Source organism: Xiphophorus maculatus, chromosome 5, assembly GCF_002775205.1.
Source record: "Xiphophorus maculatus strain JP 163 A chromosome 5, X_maculatus-5.0-male, whole genome shotgun sequence".
NCBI lineage: Eukaryota > Metazoa > Chordata > Actinopteri > Cyprinodontiformes > Poeciliidae > Xiphophorus > Xiphophorus maculatus.
The window spans coordinates 12,846,695-12,871,777 of NC_036447.1; the positions used below are offsets into that span (position 1 = coordinate 12,846,695).

At 37.9% G+C, this 25,083-nt stretch overlaps 1 protein-coding gene across 2 annotated transcripts in view; it reads left to right on the plus strand.

The window, feature by feature from the left end:
- Positions 1-1,596: 1,596 nt before the first annotated feature.
- Positions 1,597-25,083, plus strand: part of zcchc7 (zinc finger CCHC-type containing 7) — a 55,543-nt gene continuing 32,056 nt past the window's right edge. The window contains exons 1-3 of one of the 2 annotated variants that reach the window (XM_023333068.1): positions 1,597-1,713; positions 6,217-6,811; positions 8,231-8,441. In XM_023333068.1, coding sequence (XP_023188836.1) covers positions 6,308-6,811; positions 8,231-8,441 — 715 coding nt within the window. In that variant the 5' untranslated portion in view covers positions 1,597-1,713; positions 6,217-6,307. The remainder of the gene's footprint in view (positions 1,714-6,216; positions 6,812-8,230; positions 8,442-25,083) is intronic. The other variant, XM_023333069.1, reaches the window with a different exon arrangement.

A 25,083-nucleotide genomic window follows, 5' to 3' on the forward strand; every position in this document is an offset into this window, starting at 1 on the left:
GCACACTGTTGAATTACATTTACATATAGATTTACAATCCCATCAACAAATAATGAGCCTGGAGGTTCACGTGAGCACTAATGCATGCACAGTTTCTGGGCTAAGGTTTGGGCATTAAAGAGAGAGAATTACTGGTAAAAGGATGAGAAACAGCATAGAAGTTTCTGTCTGAAGAAAAATGTGACACAAAAAGAAACTTGTCCTTTTTGGCAAGGGAGTTTTATCTGTCTAATAATGTAATTTATTGTAATTCTGTGAACAAAAGTTTAACATTTGGTGACAATTCCTTTGCAAAAAATAGAACTAAATACATGCATTAAAAAAAAATTCTCTTTTAAAGGACAGTGACAGCAAAGAGGTACAATGCAACTATTCATTCTATTTTATTTTTGATGCCAATAATTACACTGATTAGTGTAAGGTGATGTGACTTACACTGATCGTCTCTTCATTATGGCACCTGATAGTGGCTGGGACACGCTGTGCTCATGAGTTGACATTAGCCTGGCAGAGTTTTAGATTTTTAGGCCATATGTGTGAAACTATGCATGATGGTCTGGTGAAACAAGTCATTTTTAAACAATGATATTCATTCTTTTGAAATAATAATGATTCTGATCACAACTTGGAAGCTTGAATAAAACAGGAAAAATATTTAAAAAGCTATCCAGTGGATCAAGAATCCAAATCAACTCTAGTCAAGAAATGGAAATGAGGGATCTTGTTGAAACCAGGTCACAGTCAGGAAGACCAACAAAAACTCTGTGACAACTGCAAGGAAGAATGAGTTGATAATAGGTTGACCCAAACTCCAACCATGAGTGAAAAAAAGTTTTCGGTGTTATCATTTATAGATTCTGAAAAATGGTCAGTTGAATCAGATAAAGAATCTGTAGAGGGAGATGACGATGGGAGTGATGGCAACCTCAAAGAATTGGAGCTCATCGCCATCAAGGGGTGTTGAACTAGCAGTGGGAACATGCAAAAAGCTGATAAACTGCATGTTTTAGATTACTGATGTCTACAGTACATTATCCATACACATTTTATAAACCTTTCTCTTACCACCGAATTTCAATAATCATTTATGTTCCATTGTGACTGTAACCTCTGTGTGATTTCACCTTAATCATGTCATGTGATTTTCCCCAACTTAATTCACCGTACATAATTGTGGTGTTCTGAGAAAACAAGAACACCACAATTTTAAAAAAAAAAATTCATATGTTAATGTGTAATTTTCCACAAAAAAAAAAATCTTGATAAGCATTATTGCAGTTAAATAACTGAACAATTTTGTTTTACCCTTTGAAAATAAATATTTAACACAAAAAGTTTTCATGGAGTTAGTTGTAGTCAGTAGTCTCTGGCATCAGCCTGTGGAAAATGACAAAAGACCAAAAAAACTTTTAAAATGTAATAAACATTACAATTTAGCTGATTTTCTTAGCACAATTAACTACTCTTTTTACGAAAGTTTAGGTTGAGAGTTGATTTCTATTTTAAGTTTTATCCCAGAGTGCTTCAGAAGCTAAATTGTAAATCTGACCATTTCCGTGCTGTAGATTCATGCTAGGAACTTGTGTGTAGTTTCTTCATCGGACGGTTTTTCAGTCGACTTATTTTCAGTCCGGAAAGCCGGAAGTTGTGTGCCTGTCTCCTTCCGGCTGAGAGCAAATGAGTTGCTGTAAAGACTCCAGTCTGTCTGTAAAGGTGAGCTGCTGATTCAAAACTCTGGTTATTAAACATTCTGTATGATTGATGTGAGTTGTGAAGCTGTAGCTTTTTCGCTTATCTTGCTTTTATTGAGTGTTTGAGTTGAGGTGCTCCTTTGTTTACATCCGACCGGCTACATGAGTACACGTGCACAGAGCGCAACGGCACGTGCTAACAGCTGGCAGAAATAAGCAGAAAACTGAAAATAATCAGATATACATGGCATGATTTATGTGTTTATTTTTTAGGACAGTTTTCAAACAGGCTAATACGTTAGTAAGAATAACTATGGCAGTGCTTTAGCCTGCTAGCATGTTGTCAACCAGTGGAAGCCACATTCAAGCTAGCTCCATTCATAGCTACTAAAACAGTCACAGTTCATCCCAATAGCTGTACGATGCCCCTTTTGCTCATTGTGTCTCTCTTTGTTGATTAGGTTTCAATGAAAAGTTATAACTTGGTTATCCCTCACATTCTAGAAAGCCAGTTGGCTAAAGAGTAATCTTTTCTGAAGTTTATTCTCATGTTTTATTTGGCTTGTACAACCAATTACTTAATTAAAAGCATTAGTGGAACTTTCAAATGATACTAATGCATGGAGTTGAAAAATAAGTATTCTAAAATGTGACATTCTGTTTTATAATACTTTAAAGCAATTTGAAATCAGAGGTAAACTTTAATTTGAAACCAATTAAAGTGGTGTAATTTCTTCATAATGCATACCTACTGTTACAGTATTTTTACATTTAATGTTCCATTGAGCTGGACATTCCAACTTTTGCACCACCTACTCATTAATAATAGAAACTAAGTTTGTTTCATAAAGGTAGTTAGAAGATATATTTGTTCAGAAATGTTCATTTGTTCATATTTAAGTTCCATAGGAGCCGTAAGATGCATATCTGTGGGACACAACTGATGATTAACTTTACACAGAGGAAAGAAATGTAAAAACTTTTTACATAAAATAGAAAATAAATGGAAGAAATATATACAAGAGAAATGATAAAGGATAAAAGAATGAGACCAATAAGGATTATTTAGCCCCTCCTGGATGTCCACTCACAAGGTCTGTTTAGTTTATGCTTATTTTCTGTGATTTATTGTTAATGCTTAGATACAAAGTACAAGAATCAGTTGCGGTGACCTGAGTGAAGTTGCCCACCCCCCTTCTTCAAATCAGACAAAAATGATGTCAAACATTTGCGCTATGCTTGTGCTGGATTATGCAGCAAAATCTTTTGTTTGTGCGGCTGTCATTATAAAGATATTAAGAAATGTTTCCTGAAGTCATTAAAGGCCATTCAGTCCCCCTCCAACCTTATCAATCAGACAAATTTAGTGTCAATCAACTCTACATTTGTGCTGGTTTGTGCAGCAAAAATGTTTATTTGGCTTTGACTTTGAAAATAGTAATGAAAGTTTTAAGGTCAACCTGCCCCCCCCCCCCCCCCCCCCCCCCCCCTTTTTACAAAATCAAAACGACTTTGTGGGGGTACTGGTTAACTTTTAATGACCTCTGGAAACATTTCTTAATATTTACCCAGCTGATATGTGTAGACTAGGAACAATGACAGTCACTGTGGTTTTTTTCTGGCCATCAGTTTACAGAGGAAAAATGTGAAAAATATGAAGCAGTAATTGGATTTAAATTGTCTTGCTGTAAAATCAAATTCTAGATACTTTTATGAAACATAAAACAAGTGATCGTTTTTTCATTTTTTGTCATTTTCCTGATTAAATATCAATTTATTGACTTGTAATAATCCCATTATTTGGCCAAACTGTTATGTTTGTTACTTTGAATAGAATATTTTACTGCTACCAATAGTAACAGTGTTGAAAGCTAAGATTAAACTAGAATTATTTTATATATCACTGAAGGAGAAAAGCATGAAATTTGACCAAAATTCTTTCACATCCAACTTTTTATATGTGGATGGTAGGAAATCCTTTATCCTCTATATCAAGTCCAAACCACCTTCTTATGTGGTTTTAATTTGGATATATATCAAATGTTTTTCAAAGCATTTCATCTACGTATGACTGTCGTCCTTGAAGTATGACCCAAGAGAAGGTGAGGGTCAACATGATCCCATTTGAACTAGGCATGACAATGATTGTTACATTAAAATTAAATAGTTTAAAATGAAAAAGGGTGAAAATCAGATCTCCCCTAAACAGTTTCAGTTGAACATTAATACCTGTGGTGTGAACATGGAGTTAGTGAGGTTATCTGCTCAAGTAGCCTACAGTTGACTGTTTTAGCTATTCTGCTTGTATTTTGCAAACTAGTTTTAAAACCACGTTGCTTAGCAAAACCTCTGTGGCTATTCTGCTTGTATTTTGCAAACTAGTTTTAAAACCACGTTGCTTAGCAAAACCTCTGTGGCGCCTCTTTATTTTTTTGGCAACTGGCTCAGATTCCTTCCTCACCACCCAAAATATTTATAAAGGGAAAAACTTACCTACTTTGTAAGCAAGGGAAAAGTTTAGTTGCTCTATAGTTTTGAGTTGACCAGGGAAGGGACGGGCAGACCAGATTTATTTTGTGCTATACACCTGGAGAAAACTCTGGTTACTCTGGGACTTTCTCTAGCATCTCAATAAAGTGAGTTTAAGTCGACAAAAATTCGAGCAATTTTGATTCTGTATCTTTATTTTTAGTATACTTGATACTGTTAATGGGCCCATGCCTAAAGTTGATTATGCACAGTCTTGACAAGTGCATTAATTAGGCAGATTGAGTAAAATCACCACTTTTGATTCACCCTTACTGCTGTAGAGCTTTTGAGTACACTACATTTGTCTGAAAAACATCGTTGGTAGTTTGTAACTTTCCGGTCCCTGTGCGCTGCTGAACTTTCAACACATAACTGTCGCCCCTTACCAGGCGGTAAGACTTTTCTTTCTGACCCTCTAATCCCTGGTGGCCGGCTTGTGACCATGTACCGTGGCGTTTATGCAGTGTGCGCGGCCTGGGGGCCAATCATCTCCAGCCATCATGGCACAGACACGCAGGACTGGAGAAAGCAATGGGCCGGTGCTCTTTCCATGTCCACTCTGTGTATGTGTGACGGTGTTGTAGCGTGTGTGTGTGTGAGAGAGAGAGCTACAGAGATTTAAAAAAATTAACAGCACAGTGTTTTACAGAGTGTACTGAGAAGAATTACCTGTTTCTGACACAGTCATTCAGAACCAGGTGAGGATTTTGTCTTCGTTGTGTCTGAAATCAGCACCAGCCTGACGATGGATTTGGACCCATTACTGCTTTCGATCAGAACAGATCTGATGAGGAAGACTACAAGTTAAAGTCTTAGTGCAGCTAATCCACCCTGCCTCAGCCTGACTAACAAGGTCTTCTGGTTTCAGAACCAGAAGTTAGTGTCCCCTAAATTCTCCTTAGGTGTGTGTGTGCATGGCTGTGTAACAAATTTTGCTGGACAATAAATTGTCCTGGAAGTTATTGCGATAAATAATAATGTTGTATTTGAGACCATTTTCAAGTAATACCCTGCTAATGGCACAATAATGCATTATCAAAAATAAATAAACTTACATTTCTGACAAACATTTAACACTGGAATTGAAATACATTTTAAATATCCAAATTAAGTAAAGAACAACAAATAAAATGGATTCTGTAAACAAAATTGCCCTTCAAAAAAAGGAGCTAGTTGAGACCAAAGAACCAGATTGAAGTCTTTTGTCATCTAGTCTCTGGCAGGAAGAGAGAGAGATGGGAGAAAAATAATCATGCAAATGGAAATTATTGAGCTGGTTTTAATTCATCCATCAACCCATCCATTATCTAACACGCTTATCCTTGTGGGGTCAACGAGAGAGAGGCGAGGGACATTCTGGATAGGTTCCCATTGCAAGTCAACACACACACACACCCCTACACACACACATACACACACTTAGGGATAATTTAGAGACCAATTAACCTGAAAGTGATGTTTTGGACTGTGGGAGGGAGAACATACAAACTCCCTGCAGAAAGACACCAGGCTGGAATTGTGCTACCAACTGTGCCACTGTGAAACACCGGTTTTAATTTATTGGCTGTGCAGCTAATATGCTATATAACCAATATAACACTATTGGCTATATTTTTTGTAACGTTGCAGCTCTTGTAATGTCATCTGTATTTATGATTTCTACTTGGTCAGAGCGCAGTTGGTGGGAGCTCTGGGTTTATGACAGAAATGTTTTTGAAAGAGGTTTGAGTTGGTGGGAAGATGGATGCAGCTAAATCCAAGGTAAACCTGGGAGGAAGCAGCAAGACTTGAGATTGGAGCAGAGATTCACATTCCAACAACAACAAACATATCACCAGAGCTACAGTGGAATGGTGTAGATCATACATTTGAACAACAGGAATCTGAAGACATTTTAATTATAACAATTTTCTCTGACTCATTTGAAGTAATAGGAATGTTGTTATTGTCATGCCTTTACTAATATCTACATTTTCTTCGGTTTTTCTTTTCACAGCAGCTCCGGCCTCTGACTCCCCAGGTGTGACTGTTCTCCTTGGGTTGTGCTGCGTTCATGTGCGTGTCTGTTTTGGTTGGCTTTTGGGGTAATGTACAGTGCCTATCAGGACCGTGAGGAGTTGGAGGACAACCTCTATCAAGAGGATGGCGACTCAGACGTGTCAGAGGCCAACAGTGAGCTGGAGTTCCACCTCTACAGCCAGCTCCACTACTCCTCAAATGCTGGTGAGCTGGACGAGCCGGAGCCTGGAGCAGAGGAAAAGAACAACAGGCAGGAAAGCCAGGAAGGTGGTGCGCTGGAAAAAACTACAGACGAAGACGCAAAACTGAGATGTACAAAACAGAGCAACCCCACATCCTCTACTGATGACCATTTAAAGACAAAGAAGGATGCAAAAAAGAAAAAAAGCAAAATTGAGCCAAAAATTCCAAAGTTGTTGTCATCACGCTTTGAGGAGGTCATTGTGATTGACTCCAGCCCGGGCGTCATCTCTATCTCTGATGATGACAGTGATGACGAGGATGATGCAAGTGTTTGTGCTCTAAAGGTTAAAGGTTCACAGACCCTGCAGACCTCCACTCCTGCATTACAGGTAGAGGAAATAGTAAGATACAGTGCAACATGCATTCGTACATTACATTTAAGACTTGAAGGGCATATTTCATCATTTTTTGAGGTTTTCCTTTTCAATTGTGTTCAGGTTAGTAGCTCAAGTGAAATGTGTTTAAAAAAAGAAAAAAAAAGGGAATGCAGCAAAACGACAACTAACATGTTGTTAGTTGTCGACATGTTAGTTGTCGTGCCTAACATTTGTTCATGTTAAGCCCACTTCCCTTGTTTTTAATGGCTGTCTGAACTGTCATGTCGGATCTTTTCCGAGTTTTACCTCATTGATGTGTGACATGTGCCATAAATCTGCACCAGGAAAAGCCAGACATGGTAAATGCAAATATAAACAATGTCTGATCAAGCAGTGCTGGAAATTAGCTTCCAGGTGAAGAAGCTTTCTCCTATTGCCCGTTTCGAAGAACAGCGAAAGGGGTGTTCGACTGCAAAAACAGGAATGTGTGTACAACTGTATTATAAACACTTCAAAATCAGACAAAAATTGTTGCATTGGCTGATAATTAATAAAATCTGGAAGACGTGTTCTCCCAGCTACATTTGTTACTTTGAATGAAGATTTACTCTCAAATGAGTGTAAACAGACACTTAAATGTATTAATCAATTGCATAATATAATTACACTTAAATTTACCAGAAAACATGAGCTGTAAACAGTTTAAACTGATATTAGTAAAGTCACCTATTGAAAAATTCAACCAACTCATCATACTTTTGACTTTATCTCCATGAAACTTCACTGAAACAGTCCTGGCAAATTAAAACAGTATCGCCCCCCACTGGGGCTTTTTCTGAGGTAAATAACGACCGTGGATATTTTCTGCTTCCTGTCAAAGGAAGGAAACATTAATACATTAAAAGAAATGGCCCTGTGTATCAAATATTTACATCCCATTGAAACAGGAAGTCATGGATTTGTAATTCAAACTTTGTAGATATTCTGACCGGCTTAAAATGTTAAATATAAATTACACAATTGGCTGTTGCTAGTTGCTAGTTTGTTAATATAAATTATTAAATGTGAGTTTTCTTTCCTCACTTAATAAATGTAGATTAGACTTTTTTGCTTAAGCAGTTTTAGAATAAAATTATACTACTGCAATAAAAAAATATTTTAGGGCTTTTTTACACATCCAGGGGGAACAATAAATGTGTAGGAGGTTGTAGAAAGGAACGTGCAACTTTAATAAAATTAAAAAAACAGCATTAAGGAATTTGCCCAGGAGTTAAAGTTGATTTTTTTTTTTATGTAATCCATTTCCACTAACATTGTGTTCCTCTTTTTGAAAATTACTGTGTTGAATTGACATGTTTTATTTAATGTCTGATTGCAGAATAATGTCTAATGCCCTGATTCCATTTATTTGTCATTTTTCTGGTTATTTAGAAATCCCAGAAAAGAAAAGGGAGTCTCTTTGTTCCAGTGGCTGTTCTGTCCAGCAGCTCTGAATCCTCTGAATCCGAGTCTGAATCAGAACCGTTGGATTCATCTGATGTGGACGATCTGGAGAACTGGATGATCCTGGGTCAGGGGAGGCAGGACGGAGACCAGTCCATCTCACTCAATGTGGAGGGAGGGTCTTACAGCGGCAGCATAGGTGGGCCTTTTTTATCATCTACTGTCTAAAGTGGGTTTCTTGATCAAAGTTTGGACATTTTGATCCGTTTCTGTGCACCTGAATATGTTTGACCAGGGAAATGAAACCACTGAGTAATTTTGTATGGCTCAAATAATCCAGAATTACCTCGTCTACCTGCTGCACGTTGATAAGGCGCGGGCACAGCAGAAACCCTGTCTGCGAACAATCTGTGTGAATGCATGTTTGTATGTGCACCATCTGTGTCGGCATGTTTACAAACTTGTAAGCTCTTAGCATTCCTGGCGCCGACTGTGCCGTCGCTCGCCTCTCCGATGCATCTTTAAGTATGCCTGTGCGCGTCTGGTGTTAATATGTGTCTGCGTGTGTGTGTGAAAATATTTGTGTTTGTAAGATATTCCTGCTTTAATCAGCATGCATGTGTACATCCACGTGGATACCAACAGTCATAACGCTAATGCCAAAAACAAACAAACGGAAAAACACAACGCAGGAAAGGGAGCAGAGGGAGGAGAGGTGGGAGTAATCAGAAACTGAATAAAAATGTTCCCCTGCAAATCTCCTTAGATCTACACATTATCTTAACCTGCAGCCTCAGCAGCCTCTCCAGCTCTTCCTCTGCGCCCTCCTCATCCTCCCCCCCTCCTCCTCCTACCTAACGCTCTCCCATCTCATTCTTTTATCCTATTTTCTCACTATTGTGCTCCTGCTCTCCCTTTTCTCTGTGTCTCCCTCACCATTTCGTCCTCATTTGAATTTCCCTGGGCTGATGTTTCTGCAAGAGTGCTCACTGCCTCCTCGACACACAACTGGGCTGAAGGAGGGGGTCTGGAGCTGGTGGGAAGGCTGCAGGTTTTGGCCTGGATTTTGGAAGGAAAGGAGGATTTTAGGTCTCTGTCTTTCTGCCTCTCGTCTGGCTTCTCTCTGTGATCTTTGGAGCTTGACCTCATGTCTGCACATTGGGGGTCATGGGTGTGGTGTGGAAGGAGACTTAAAGTGAGTAGATGGGGGAGGGCTTTGTCAAAAAAAAAAAAAAAACGAAATAAAGGGAAGGAAATTAAGGGACGAGCCTCAGTAGTCCTGAACTGTGCCCCCAATTCTTCACTGCTGACTAATTCAAAGTCAGTCTGGGGTATATTGTATCTTCGGCCTTAAAAAAAGTGTGTTTTCTTATTGTTAACAATGATTTTACTTGGGCAAAGATTTTGATGATATTTGTGTTCTAGGAAGCTGCAGTCTTTCATAACCATAATCACACTCACTCTTGTTTACTTCCAGCCAGTTGTGCTGTAATAAATACTCTCTGATGTCTAAAGTGTGCAGTGATCCTTTAAAAGAAGATTATTAAGGATGTTTATGAAACGATACAGCAATATTTGCTAAAAGCTGTTTGGCCTTTTTCCACTCTCAACTGTAGAAATTGTTTTACAGCAATGAATTTCACAGTTTTTCACCTGGTGCCCATTATTTTTTTCTTCTGATGGTTAAATATCTTTGGAACTTACTTGGATGAATTTAGTTATATATTTCTGGATATTCATTGGATCTGCTGTTCTTGTAAAATGCCTTGAAATTATATGTATGAATTGGCACTACGTAAACAAACTGAAAACAAAATATGAAATCATTAGGCTTGGTCAAAAATATGACGGAGATAATTAAAATTGGCATAAAAACATAATCGTTCTATCACAGGCCATTTTGACTCACCAAGGACCAAAAGGAGTATCGAATGACCCTATTTTTGTGTCTACATTATATTTTTCTTAGTTTTTGTGACCAGAAATATTTACAAACAAACACATTTTTCTTTATTGGAAACAGGATAAAAGTGTAGAATCCATCTTTCAGTCAGCTGAGTGGCAGTGGAAGGGGCACAACATAACCACCTGTTTTTTTTTTATTGTTATTATTGGGATTTGAGTTAAAAATGCCATCTTTGATGACAGCTCTCTCTTTTTTTCTTCTTTTTTTAAACATTTTCCATGATTATAATGTTGATTAAAATAACTTCTCAGTCATTTGGTGCTAATAAAACACTTCAGATCAAAAACGTGTCTTCTCAGACTCTTTACAGGACAAACTGGTCCAATTCATATCCAGATATATTATGGAATCGAATTAGGTTCACATTCAGTTCAAAACAATCATTTCATTCCAATACAATCCAGTCATTTAATCAGTTTCTGATCCATTTACATACAACCCCATTTATGTTGTATGTAAATGGGGTTACATTTACTGTACATACAACAAAATATAACCCACATGTACTCATGTGGAGTTCATGATCTCCACTGTACTGTAGAGATGACTGGGAAAGTGAAATGGTTTCTATACCATACTCCAATTGTAAGATATGTTTAGCTTTGGGTAACTTCATAAAGATGGCAACAGTGGCTACGTTTTCAAGGAGGTCCAATGGTTCAAATGTCCTGAATGTAAAAGCCAGTAAAAATAGACATTTGAGCTTAGCAAAATATTAAAAAATATGACAGTCTGAAATATTTTACAACAAAACATTTTACATGTTAAAAAATGTTTTTAATTTAGTGAAAGACCAATTAATAAGAATTACCGGCAAAACCTTTAACATACAGCAGCAGGCATGGACATGTGTTGCATTGTTTCTGCCACACTGGTGATTCAAACAAACTGGGGGAAAGTAATTATGAATTAGTAAGATTATATCAAAACTCTAAATAACGAACCCCAAACATGATTGATTTTTTTTTTTCTACAATTGATTCTAAACTGTCCAGTTTTGCAGTTATTATCAAATTTGCTTCACATAATTTCTGTTGTAAAGTAGCCTACTCAGTGATAGATTTATAGAGGAAAATATGGGGTTCAATTTTAATAATTCGTATTGTCACATTTGTTGCTATTGTAATAAATAACAGTACATTTTGTGACTGAAACTATTGGATTTTGTCCTGTTTCAGAACAGGATTTTGAGGTTGCTAGATTCTTCTTTTGAGGATTTCTTTGTCCAAAAATAAATAATTTTAGAGGAGAAGAGACAGTTCTCCTTCTCTGACATGGCTTGTTTGATTTACAGTGTGACTATATGGCTTTGCACCCATGATTATTTTTTATGCCATGCTGAGAGTTGACTTTTGCTTACATGTATTGGTGACAAGTTCGCACAACAGTGACTAATGGTGTTTGTACGCCTAAAGCCCATCTCAGCGCTACCATCAAATTGCATTCACTACACTTAGTCTCCCGCTCTCGCCTGCGGAGATTGAATCCGTTCATCCTCTTTCTCATCCTCTCTCTGTCTCCTACATGGTGACACTTAAGATACTTTTACAGTCAAAGCATTTATTCCTTCAAGCCAGTTCTGTTTGTGTCAAAAGCCTTGACATACATGCACTCGTGACTCGTGTGATTATCTGTCAGCGGGGCAGCTGTTGGTAGGTGGTTCTGTGAAAACATGGTTGATTAAAAATGAAAAAAATGCAGTGAAAGGGGCCGAGTTAGGGCCATCTGACTGTCCAGCAGCAACCGGACAGAACAAAAAAATAGGAAACAGGGTTTCCTGAAATTCAGTTCAGTGCCTCTCCCGCCCGGAAAAGGTGTGCGCTTATGTCCCCGTGAAAGAACCCGGGGGGTAGGCGGGCTGTGCTGCAGCTCAACTTGAATCATAAGTGGTTAAACTTCACTCAGTGGTCACACGTTTTTTTTCCTCCCACAGTTTTCTTTGCTTTTTTTTGTCCCCTCTGTCTTGGTCATTGCACACCAAACTTTGTTTGAGGCTTAGAGAATCAGCTATGGCTCACTATCAGGGTGGCCGATCTCATCAGACTGCTCCTGAACGTGTGTGTATATGTGTGTATGTGTGTAAGTGCTGCGCAGAAAGTCTAGCTGAACTTGGAGAGGAGTGTTTGTAACAGAAAGAAAAAGGTAGGTTCTCTCTGCTCTCTTCTGTTCCTTCTTCTTTTTCTACTTCCTTCTTCTGTCTTTTTTTAAAATTTCCTTTCTTCTTGTGTTCTCTTCTTTCTTCTTCTCTCCTATTCTTCATCTCTTCTTTCTCCTTTTCTCTTCTCTTCTTCTCTATTTCTTCCCATGTCGTATATTTAAATGATTGCACTGTTTGCTGCAGCAGTGGGCCTGTGTGAGCCTGAGACCCATGCTGGATGTGTCCATGTTGAGGTCACATGCCAGTATACAGAATGTGAATATGGATTTAGCTGGCTCTGCTCTGTGTTTATGGCTCTGATTGTGCATGTATATATGTGTGTGTGTGTGTGCGAGAGAAAGAGCGTGTCTATGCACAGAGCACTGGGATTGTAAAATGCGATTACAGTGGCATGCTGGGTACTGTGCTAGGTGTCAGTGTGCCTGAGTGTGCGTTAGTGTTGTGTGGGTGCGTGGGTGGGCGGGCAGAGGCTGCAGAAGGGAGACATGGATAGGATCAGCTCTTATCTAGGCTGCCCAGTGCCACACGAGGTGTAACGCCACACCCACAGCACCACACAGTGTGTTTGAACAGGCTCACACACACATACACTGTTGAAATCGCTGTGCCATAGTTTGACTTGTGTTATCCAGTTTTTACAGAAGAAATGCAAATCCGACGAGATTACTGTGAACATCTAATTTTAGAGCTAAAATAAATTGTAAAGATTTAATTGAAAGTGTGATGCTTTCAGATTTTAATTTAAAAATATTACGTTTTTGGTTGAACAATCATGACGTGTAATGGCAGCAGGAATTTAGTGAATTTTAATGAATTTCTAAATGTTGACCAAGTTGCTCTACTTGCTGTATTTTTCTTTCAGTGTAACTCAAAATCTGACAATAATTTATTTTAAAAAATTAGTGATGTGCTCAGATTTATTGTCAATTTTATTTTGCATGTTATGTTGATTAAGTTGAGTTCAGTTCTGGTCATTTCTTGATTCTTCAGATTTTATCTAAAAAGAAATGGACAAGGATAGCTGTAGAAATCCCTTGTTGATTGAAGGGTAAAAATATGTTCCAGAGAAACATAAGTAATTGATGCATAAATAAACAGAAAGTGCACTATCACTTGTTCTTATCATGTGGCTTAGTTTTATTTTAAATTTATTTGAAGGTGATTTGAGAACAGAAAAGCTAAAGTAAAGCCATAGATTTGTCCTGTGAGACAGTTTGGCTCCAGGTGCTTAAGTGTCTCCAACAGGCCTGTACTTCTGGATGTGCAAAGCGATGTGCAGCTTTGCTTGTTGTTCCTCTCGGTTTGTGGCTGATGGTTCTGTTTGTATCTACTGACCTTTTGTGACTCCTTACAAAGCCACAGATCTGGTTGCAGAGCTGTGTTTTCTGATGCAGTGAAACGACACTTTGTTGTGTTTTTCTGTTTCAGATTTGTAATGCGCCGGTAACATTTCAAGTGGTTTGTGTGAAGCTGTAAGCCACAGCAGTTGAAACTTGACTGATTTTCAACTTGACTGGATTTGATAACATTTATTTTGAGGATTTGAATAATTATAAATATTTATTATGAACTAAGAATTGTTTATTAATAGTACGGGGGTTGAAATTGTAATTTTCTAATTCCTATTTTTCAAAACAGAGTTATTCTTAAATTATTGCAGCTTTAAACTGTTGTGGATGTTTTGGCTGCAGCTGCGTCTGACCCGCTGCAGAACGTCTCGGGTGTCTCATGCTGATATACGAATAGTTTATTTATACCACATTTATCTACATCTGGATGGGACAAGTCATCCTGTCTGAAAGTAATTTCTGTCAAAATAATCTATGAAAATTTCTCAATTTATTTTTTTCTTGGAAACTTTGACTAAAAAACACCCACAGACATCTGTGGTTGTGGCTGCAGGTGCTCATTTGTTTTAACTCGGCTGTTTGTTCTTCAGCATGAGTGAGGGCTCGCATTTAAATATAATCTAGCAGAAAATACTTACCGCACACACATACATGCAATCAACATCAGTTTTTAGAGCACTAATGCTCAGTGCGTGGATGTCATATTGATTTTTAATATAAATCAGATGCAAGTTTGTTTTTTATGTTTGCTTTATTTTTTAAATATAAAATGTTAGATATATCACATTTTTCCCCCCTCTATGTTTTTAGGTTTAATGTTTTGTGTTTCTGAGAGGAGAGGATATTTTTCTAGCGAAACTAAAGGTTGGATGTGTTGTGTGTGTTGGAGTGTGAAGGTGTGTGCATCTTAAGACAAAACTGTGGATACGTGTGTGAGCCGGTGTGAGCCTCACCACGCCTGAGGTGAGCCCAATAACCGTGGCCTGGCCCAGAGGAACGCCGTTTCACTGTCTTTAGCTCTGAACAGAGCGGGAACACCGTTCCAAATGAAATATGGGCTGAGGTTTCTTTTTTTTTCTTTCTTTTTTTTCCTGTAATATTTTGCTGTTGTATTTTTTTTGTTTTAAATGTCAAATTTAAAGTCCAAAGTGTCAGAGTCCGTAACAGGCCCTTTCACATCTACAGCAGATGACGGTGTGTTTCTTAGTCGCTGTAGCCTGGAGGTAGGTGTAACAAATGGAGGTCCACTGGGCCTCTACTGTAGTTAAACGTGTCTGTGTGCGATGAGGTGGCTGGTGGGAAGAAAAGGAAATCCCTGTCTTTTTCTTGAACCTTTATTTAAGCAGAATATCCCACGAGGATAAGATTTTTAGAGTTTATTTTTACTCCTCTGAACGAAAACCTGCACTAAACATCGTGCCCTCGAGCTACAGGATAAAAGAACCTAAAACACACATAAAAGCATCACATGATTAAATCTAACTTCTAAACCTCAACACCTTAACCCCTCATTGATATGAATGCATCTCATATTTATGTGCTTGTCTTTGACCTGAAGTTGTCCCTGCATCTTTTCGCTCCCTGGTGGATTTTCCTAACCAGTCATTTTCTTTGGAACGAGTCTAAGAGAGGGAAGGGAGAGCGAGGAGAAGAGAGGGTGGGGGACAAAATGTCAATTACAATTACCAATAATAATCATTATAATTAAGCAGTCACTTAATAGGAAATCAAATTATAGTGGGGGTAACAGTAGGACAGAGGATGGTCCCTTGGGACTGTATTAATTTCTGTTCTTTTCTTTGACTGCAGAACTTTGCCTTTATTGTCTTTCTTTGATTTTTTTTTTTCTTTTCCTTTTTGGGCTGGGAGGGGTTGTCGAGAGGGCTTTATTAACTGGTAGCCTAGGGTGGTGGTATTTTGGGGGGGTGGAGAGAGGGGTTGTGTATTAATATTAATAAGTTTTTGGGATGAGAAGCAGGAGGAAGAGGTGTGAGCGGAGGAGGGGTGACGGGGGGGGGCAAGGCAGTAATAGATCCACAAAATCTCCCCTGCTCTCTGCCTGTCCTTCCACTCCTCCTCCAGTCTCTCACTTTTCTGCTCTCGTCTTCCTCTGGCGGTGCCGTCGCGTGCATAAAGGAGACCAGTTTAACAGTCAACAGGATAAGAGGGAGAACGTCTAGCTCACAAACATGCTAGGGGTTCGTCTTTGCCTCGGTATGCAAAGGGTGGCCTAATAATAGCTGGCCAGTGTTTTTCACAAAGTCCCAGCGGATGGGTGTTTGTGCGTGTGTGTATGTGAGTGGGTGTGAGAGAGATTCTTGGCACACATTTACACAAGTGTAGCAGTTGTTTCTCTCCAGAGACTCTCGCCGGTGTGTATGTGGCCATTCCATGGCTTCTCCCTGTGTCTCTTAATTAAGGCACTCCTCAGACAGAGACCAGCTGGGCCAGGTCTGGCCTCACTGGCACTTACTATAATTTTAGGCAGTCTTGTACTTGCCTTATCTTCTTCTTATGCTTACTTTCTATTCACCTGTTCTTTTCTGTTGGGGATTTGTTTGTCTTATCGATTAAATTTGTTTTTTTTTAGCCTGTTTTATGGCATCTTGTAGTCGTCTATTGGTGCTGGCGTCTATACTGAGAGGTTTGCTCTTTTCAACTCATGTATTTTCAATTACTAGGTTTTCTATTAGGAGCTGGTAGAATAATAAGTAACATTTCTAATTAACTGCATGCAGGTGTTTAGCAACCTCTTAAATCATAAAACGGTTATTTTTAAATATTCCTGCATTTTATTCAGTATAGTTTTGCCTTATTAAAAGGTTTTAAGTCTTGGATGACCAACTGGATCTGAATGTTTGATTCTTCTTTGATTCATTCATCCATCTCATCTCTTACTGCCATTGCTGAACATAATCCATTGACCAGAACTAGGCTCTGGTTTTATTTCTGCTGCTGTGCAGAAATAAGGAGTGATCAGGATCTGTTCTATTACCATTTTGTGGCCTTTAAAGTATTTTCGTCCAAAAACTTCTGTTCCATTTTTGTCTGTATGTTTTGTCTTTTGACAGAGGCTTAACGTCTCTAATACTGAATACCATTTTCTAGGGTAAACAAAAAATTAAGACGCTATTTAATGGAAAAGGTTTTTATTTTGTTTTTTACAGAATGATGCAAAATGTCTGCAGCTCATTCATGCTGGTAAGGAGTGAGAGTGAGACTTTCAGCTGATAACAGGAAGGCAGGGCATCTATGAGTAAACTTGCTCTGTGTTGTCCGTTTGAGCTTTCTGTCAGAGTACATGGTGGATTTAGAATCTGTGTTAAGTTAAAGACCTGCATCCTCTGAGGGACTATTCCGATGTTTCGGTAGCGCTAGTTGTGTCTGACATTATAAGGTGCTAAGAAACAGTTTAAAATGCAAACCCTGTAATTACTTTGTCTTTGTTTTAAAATGTTAAAATCCAGTTTTACATTGGTTTCTCCCTCTTTCTCTGTCACACAAATGTTGTGATGGTTCCTCTGCTTCCCATGTAAATATGTGATGCATTCTCAGGGCTCAAATGGGAGGAAAAAATTTTAGTTTGCTGGTTTTTTTGTCTTCCTATATTTTCTAAGAGAAATCTGGATTGTCCAAAATATGTATTAGTACATCAAAGTGCTAAAAAACTGGATATCAGCCCTTAAAATGCACTACTTGTACTTTCTATACATGTTGAGGAAGAACAATACAGTAGTATCATAATCATTGTATCCTTGTAAAAACTACATATAGTTTATTTTATTTTATATTTTATTAAATATTTGTGATCATTTATACACAGTACACTAGCAATAAATCTACTATGTGGGATAAAGATGTAACGGAAATCCTTTAGATGAACACAATTTTCAGCTGTAGATTAAGTAGGCCTGACTAAGCATGACAAAATTTAATTGACTGTACTTTGAACCAATGTTATTAATTAAGCTAAAAGCATCAAAATATATCAAGCTAGACATTTCTGTGTTTTTGCTAATTTCAGTCTTGTGACAACTAGTCATAAATAGAAGAAATATATCAAAAAATTCTAATTATATGCACCAAACCACATGTTGTTCATTGTTTCAATAACATATTTCAACTTTAGATTGCTTTTGTATACTTTGTAATGATTAACAGTGACATCAAATGTAATTTATTAGAGCACTTAATGAGAAAATATTAACTGGTAAATTCCCACCTCTGGATTGGGTTTCACTGAAACATGGGGTTTGGAGTTGAGAAGAGACGAGGGATGAAAGGGGTTCAGCCGAATTCCTTTCTCTGTATCAGAAAGACGAACTCTCCTTGCAGATCTGTTTAACAGGTTTAACTCATGAATTCAGCCGAAGTCTTCGCTCATGCTTGCGATCCTGTGTGCGCGCACGCCTGTGCATTAGCACACCCTGGCCGCCCCTTTATCCGGGGGATTATGGTTAAATGAAATGCTGAGATTCTGCCGGCAGGTGCCCTGATAAAGCCAAAGTCAGCGTTGGGAAAGAAATTTAATTATTGGGGGATAAAATCAGAACGAATGAGATAGTTACTGAGTCGTTGGGGAGTTTAGTCATTGATATTTCTGCACAGCCTTCCAGACAACACGCGGAGTTCATCACACACTTAATGTGAGGCGGATTTTGTGTGTCTGCGTTGGAGCGTGTGCATGCACCGTGAGCCTTTCCAACTTTAAAAGATTCTAGTGAAAGCTCAAACTTCATTTGGCTTATGCATAGTCTTAACATACTGCTTTTTTAAATAAGCCACAAAAATAAAAAGCTGGATTGATGTAATCACTTCTAAGATAATGATGCTAGGATGTATATATTTACTGCTGCTTTTTATAACCAGTTTACATGCTACCAGATTTAAATTTATCATAAGACTCATCTAGTTTTTCAACTAGTGGTATTGATTAGATATTTTTGTGTATGTATACTTATATTTTATCTTTTGTGATTTTTCTTGATCTAACTTGCCTGAAATCCACCTGCTTAAAATAAGTCAAATTATCTACAGTTAGATTTTAAAAAGGGTGTTTAAGTTTCTGACAATATAAAACTTATATTACCAGCTCCATCTGGCCCTGAAGTATTCTGAATAAGAGTCTAAAATCAAATAAATATATAGTAAAAATTATCCACTTGAATCTGAATACGCTCTTATTGTGGAAAAACTGCTTTTATTTTGAAGGCCACGCCTTTTGTTTCCTATGTAAGCACCCTCATATACAGTACTTCCCCAGCAATATGTAATTGTAAACCAGCTATGCAGCACAGACCGGAGAGATGCAAGTTACCCTAAAAACATCAAGTCGTGTTAATAAAAAGACCTTTAGAGTTCTGAGAAAGCCGTAGAATTACTTAGGAATATGAAAGTCGTTTGCTAAGTCTGTTTAAAAAAATACAGGGTTGTTAATGATTGGACTAATTATGCAGGAAAATAAGAGGCCATGCTTGTTTGTTCAGTAAAAATTGGGTTGTCAGTGCTGCACATTTTATTTCTTAGATGCAATCCCTGCTGTTGCTAGAAGAAGTTAAAAATATTTAATTTAATGTATGAAGCTCTGGAAATCAAGAAGACCATTGTAAAATTATCAAGTTTTATATTTTACTATTTATAGTTATGTTTGAGTAAAGTGAGCGATTTTAATCTATAAACAACATTTCTTTGAAATTTAAATTAATGAGCCATTTTTGTCACCTTTTTTTTGCCATAAAGATAAATGTTTTTTTGTTTGTTTTTTTTTTTTTAAAGAAAATGCTCTTTGAAATCCTCAAATAACACAAAGAAAAAACATTTGTATTCATCGCTTTAACAAAATGCAAAATCTGAGATGAGTTCAGAAATCACTTTTTGGTGGAATAGCCCTAATTTTTCGATCACATCAGTGATCACATTGTTGCACATTGTTGTTGGGTTCAGGTGATTGCCTCATCAAAGCCCTGATGAGCAGAGCGCTGTTTGATTTGAACTCAGAGACTGGGACTGAGTTGCTCTCATAGATCTATTTGTAAAAATGCTGAATTTGGTGCAAAATTTGCATTTCCTTTTTTTGTTCAGAGCTGCATATTTGGAATAATTTTGTTCATCCAACAAGCCGGTCCTCAACAACGGTCACAGTGGCTTATGTGACCCTGATCTTACGAAAACTGCATTTTAAGTCTTTTTTCTTTTTCTTTTTCATGATTCCACAGATTGTATTCATTGGAAACCCACCGCAATTTTTATATATTCCCCCCCCCCAAGGAGTTAGTTTAAAAAAAAAAAAACTATAAACATTGCATGTAAAAATCCAAATGATGAAAACAAATTCTAGAGAAAATGGCAAGCTAGTCAGTTGAAACTAAATTAGAACATAATTATTTAAATTTATATATCTAAATTGCTGTGCGGAAGTCTCTCTTTTGACTGAAATTATACTTTTTAAGAGTTTTGTGAGATTTTAGGAGAGGGTATTTTTCTGGATTAGTATAAAAAAAATCAACCATTTTTTAAATACTTTGCATTTTGCAGCACAGTCTATAACAGAATCATGAAAAATAAATTTGTGCGATCTGGTTGTGCAACCTAAAATAGCACTGAGTATTGTTTTCCAGTTTTGTAGGAATCTGTTAAAATCGCCCGAGAACAAACAGCCGTCCGTAATCTTACAGGACTAGTTCTGTGTAAACAGATTAGCGTTTGCGCCGTTGTGTGCGGGGGTGCAGGTGAGTGCCTTTCTGCCCTCTTTGAGTGCAGACTGATCAATAGTAATTGGGTTGAGTGTCTCAGACCTGCTTCTTGCCTTTGAACCGCGGGCCTTTTGTAGGCTGACGCGGGGCCAGAAGAGAAAAGGGGACAAGAGGGAAAAGAAAAGGGGGAGATGGGGAGAAAATGGAGGATGTTTGCAAGTCGACGAGCATGACTGACTCCCTCAGCCAAAACTCCGGATATTTATTCAGCATTACTCACTAATCTAAAAAAAAAAAAAAGAAAATCCTTCTGCCTTTTTGTATCCCCTCTTTCTATTTCAGTCATATTGGAGGGAAGAGGAGAGTCTCTCTGTGTGGGTGTGTGTGTGTGTGTGTGTGAGTTTCTAAAAGAAGGAATGCCGTTAGTTGATCTTTTAAATTGGCTGTGATAGTACCTTCATAAGTCTTTATGATGCATTAACAGGCTTGTCTCCTCGCTCCCTCTTGTTTACAAACACAAACACTCCCAGAGTATTTCTCCAGCACTATCCTTCTTTATTCCGTCTCTTTTATGACTTCCACAAAAGCAGCTTGTATTGAGCGAGGTTTGAAGCTCCTCTGGTATTAGCGGGAAGGCATTAGGCATAAACTCAAAGGTATATTAAAGCAACGGCCCTGTTGTTCATATAAACACACCAATTCAATTTGGCATGCCCCACGGGGAATGGGATTTCAGCAGCATCCGAGAGCAGCAGCAGAAACAGGGGGAGGAGGGGGGAGAGCGGCAGCGGTGAGGTAAGACAAGTAGATGTGGTATGAAGGGATCTCGGAGAAGTGCAGAAGCAGGAAAGGGGAGAAAGGGAAACGAGGAGGAGGGAGGAAACGGAGAGAGGTTAAGGCTGCAATGCAGAGATTAGCATACTGGAGGAGCATTGTGGTTTATAATTTTTGTTGCATTGAATCTCATAATGTAAGCAACTGTGGATGGTTGTGTTCATATAGCTCCTTGAAAAAGTACTAATATCCCTGGAAACTTTTTTAACTGTTGATTATAGAAGAATGTTATTTGGATTTCATGTTAGACAAACATAATTATTAAGTGGATGGAAAATGATAAATGTTATAAAATAATTTTATAAAAAAATAAATTATATATATAAAAAACAAACAAAAAATCATTTTAGCTGGAAGGCGATCCTCTCTCCAAGATGCAGCTTCTTAACAAATTTTCCCTCAGAATTTGTTGAGTCATTCCCACGGCATGATGCTGCTACCAACCATTTTTCACTATGGGGATTGTGCTTTTAGTGTGATGTGCAGTGTAAGTTTTCTGCTACTGCTTTGCATTTTGGACAAAAACTCGTTTTTGTTCTAATCTAACCAAAGCCTCTTCTATATTTGCTGCTTGCTGTACAGGGCTTTTCGCAAACTATTGATTGGTAAATTTGTTTGAATTTCTCTTAACAATTCATAAATGCCAGAGTTTTAAATTGTAGTAGTAGACTTGTCAACATTGTATTCAATTGTTCAATTGTGCTTTGAATCTCTACAGCTATTTCAGAGTTACTTGGAGAACTTTGTTGTTTCTTCTCATTTGGATTTACGTTAGTGTAGGTGGGCAGGAATGTCTTGGTTATTTGGGAGTTGTGTCAAATACTTTTCCCATTTGGAAGAAAATGAACACTTTGCAAGATATCCAAAAGAAATAGTTTTCTGCCTCTCTCCACCTCTCTGGTTCCAGGCTGAGAATAAATTACATCCAGGTGTACTCTATTAACTAATTAGGGGACTTTTGAAGGTAGTTGGCTGTACTGAATTTTATTTGCTGGGAAACAGGACTTTTTTGAATTTTATTTGTAAAATAAGGCGGATGTATCCCTTTTTTTACTTAACATTTATGCACCACTCTTGGTTCTGCTTAAAAAAAAAAAAGTTGACACCTTCTGTCATTAAAAAGGCGGCTTTAAAGTGTGGGAGTTATACCACCATTTTTTTTGAGGTTTTGAAATGACAATCTACAACTCTTTAACACTGTGGTATATCTTGATACCTAAGCCTACAGCACACACACATTCACCCCCACGCACGCACACGCCCACGCCCACGCCCACGCCCAGCCCCACACAAACACACACACGCCCGCACACGCACCCCCCACACACACACCCAAACACACACGCACGCACACACACAGTCCAAAATCTTCATTCATGATGGGACTGCAAGCGTCTGCAGTGTGGTTCTCTTCTGCACGCTTGGACAGAGCGCACTGTGGGAAAACCCTGCATTTATATTATGCAGTCCAAGTTCAGATGGGCTTGTCAGGAAAGCTGCTGTTTTTATTACCTGTCAGAGGGCGAAAAAAAAAAAAACAGTGGATGGATGCAAAAGAGGGGAGCAAATTAAACGACACTAAATGAGACCCCCTATCTCTCTGCTCTCATGCCATTCCTCCCAGCGCCGCTGACACACGCAGACTCTGACAGCACGCTGTTGTTCAGCTCTATCTGTGGGCTACCTTCAACTGGGGTTTATCTGTCAGTCAGATGCGGCAATTATTTTGTTCGTCACCAAGTCACATCTTTAGCCGGTATGGAATCAGCTGAGCCAGGCGCTGGCTCTTGGGTGGGAAAAGAGGTCTCAGGTTTTTATTGAATGAATTTGATGCTGATTTGACATCTATAAATAAATCAAAGCATGAAAATGTGCATTAATATGTTCTTAAAGATGATTTATGCATCATTTGAGGAAGTGAGGGAAGACCTTGGTGTTTCCTCCCATTACTTCCCCACCCAGCAAAGGCTCTCCCCCTTCCTACCCTTTTCAGCCAGGCATAACCTCTGCCATCTGCCCACTCCCCTCCTCTTACCATCTTCCTCCCGTTTTCCGTCTCCCCTTTTTTTTCCTCCTCCTCCCCCTGGACCTCTCAACACCTCCCTCCTCCCTCTGTTCATTTAGGACCTTTATGAAGGCCTTTTTGCTTGCATTCAGTGGAATATTAACTCTTGTTATTAGAGATTTCTGTTGCTGTGACACAAAATGGAAGGATGAAGGATGCTGGCAAAATTTCTAGGTGTTACAAAATGGATTACCACTTTCTTTCCATTATAATTTTCTACAATATTAGAGGGTGAATAATAACGAAGGACTGTACTGTAGATTGCATCTAATGCAGATGTGGGAGATGTAGCAAAAATATAGTTTTTAATCATGATTCTTCATGTAAAAGCATAGTTCCTAACCACAAAATGCATAATAATTTATAGAGAAAAGAACATATTTGAAATGATTAGTGTGTGCAAGTTTATCATTGCTATCATCTCAGTACTTGTCATCGTTTCATCGCCCATAATCATCCTAACACACGGATAATAATTACAGTATTCAGCTCAAACAAACAGTGGACCGAGCATTCACACTCTTATGCTTCATAAGGTGACAAGAAGCTGTTAGCAATTTACTTTATATGCAAACACACACACACACATAGCTCTTTATTGTAAATGTCTGACAGGAAGTTGCCTGGGGTCTTTTACCTTTATGCTATAAAAAAGCATAAAGTTAACAAACTGGTAAAAATGTTTTTTTCTGTCCTGCTGAATGTAAGCAGATCTTCAGCTTCAATGATATTACCAAAGCTAGCAACAATCTAAGCAAACAAACTGGAACATCCTTATGAGTGCAAACAGAAGCTGAAAGTCAACTTACTTAGCATCAGATGCTAGTGGCTGCTGAAGGCTAATGGGTCAGACTTTTAGAAAAGGTTCTCAGGGATATTTTTTTGTTTTATGATTTTGTGTTTTGAAGACATTGTATTTTTATATAAAACTCAAAGGCTTGGTTTAGGTTAGTTGTGTTAATATTCAAGGATTTTATGAATATAAACAATATTTAAGTATTTGAAATTCTTTGGTAACACCCTGGAGTTACCGGTGAGGGAACATGTTAAACCTATCAGGCATCAATTTACACCTGCTGATGTATTAGACTACTTATTAATCTACTGTAATTTATATTAGTAAAACTGCGCCAAAACTGACTGCAGCCCATGGCCCACATCTTTGTAATCCTGAGTATAAAGTCTAAACTACAGCTAAATAATAGTTGGTTCTCTTTGCTGATTAAAATATTCAGTCTGGATACATTGACTTTTTTAAAAATTCTTTACCAAAAATGTAAGACTGATTTCAGTGTAATTTTCCTGACTGTCAATAGCTATTTTTATTGCTAGTGGTTTTAGAAGTGTTAAGGTTTGAATTAGCACTCCCTAGAACATGATCACTGACACTGCTTGTTATAAATGTTAACTGTGTCAAAATAAGATTAAGTTTAACATGTCAACTTCAAATCATTTTGTTTAAAAATGGAAAAATCATGTTTTACCGTGACTGACTTCTCACACATGTGGAGTGACACCTCCTTTGCTCCAAATATCAATAATTCAGGACCACTCACAACAGGAGGGCTACATGAGATATATTTTTTGCTGGTTTTATCTGTTTTAATTTTAATTAAGGGCACTTAAAATGAATACCAACAGTTTAAAGCTTTAAAGCCTCCAATGAACAGTAATCAGTGACAAAACTCTATTTCTTCAAAGTTTAGAGGTGTATTTAAGAAAAAAAGCAAAGTGGAGTAGTGGCAAGATTAGCATTAAAATATGATTTAAAATTTTT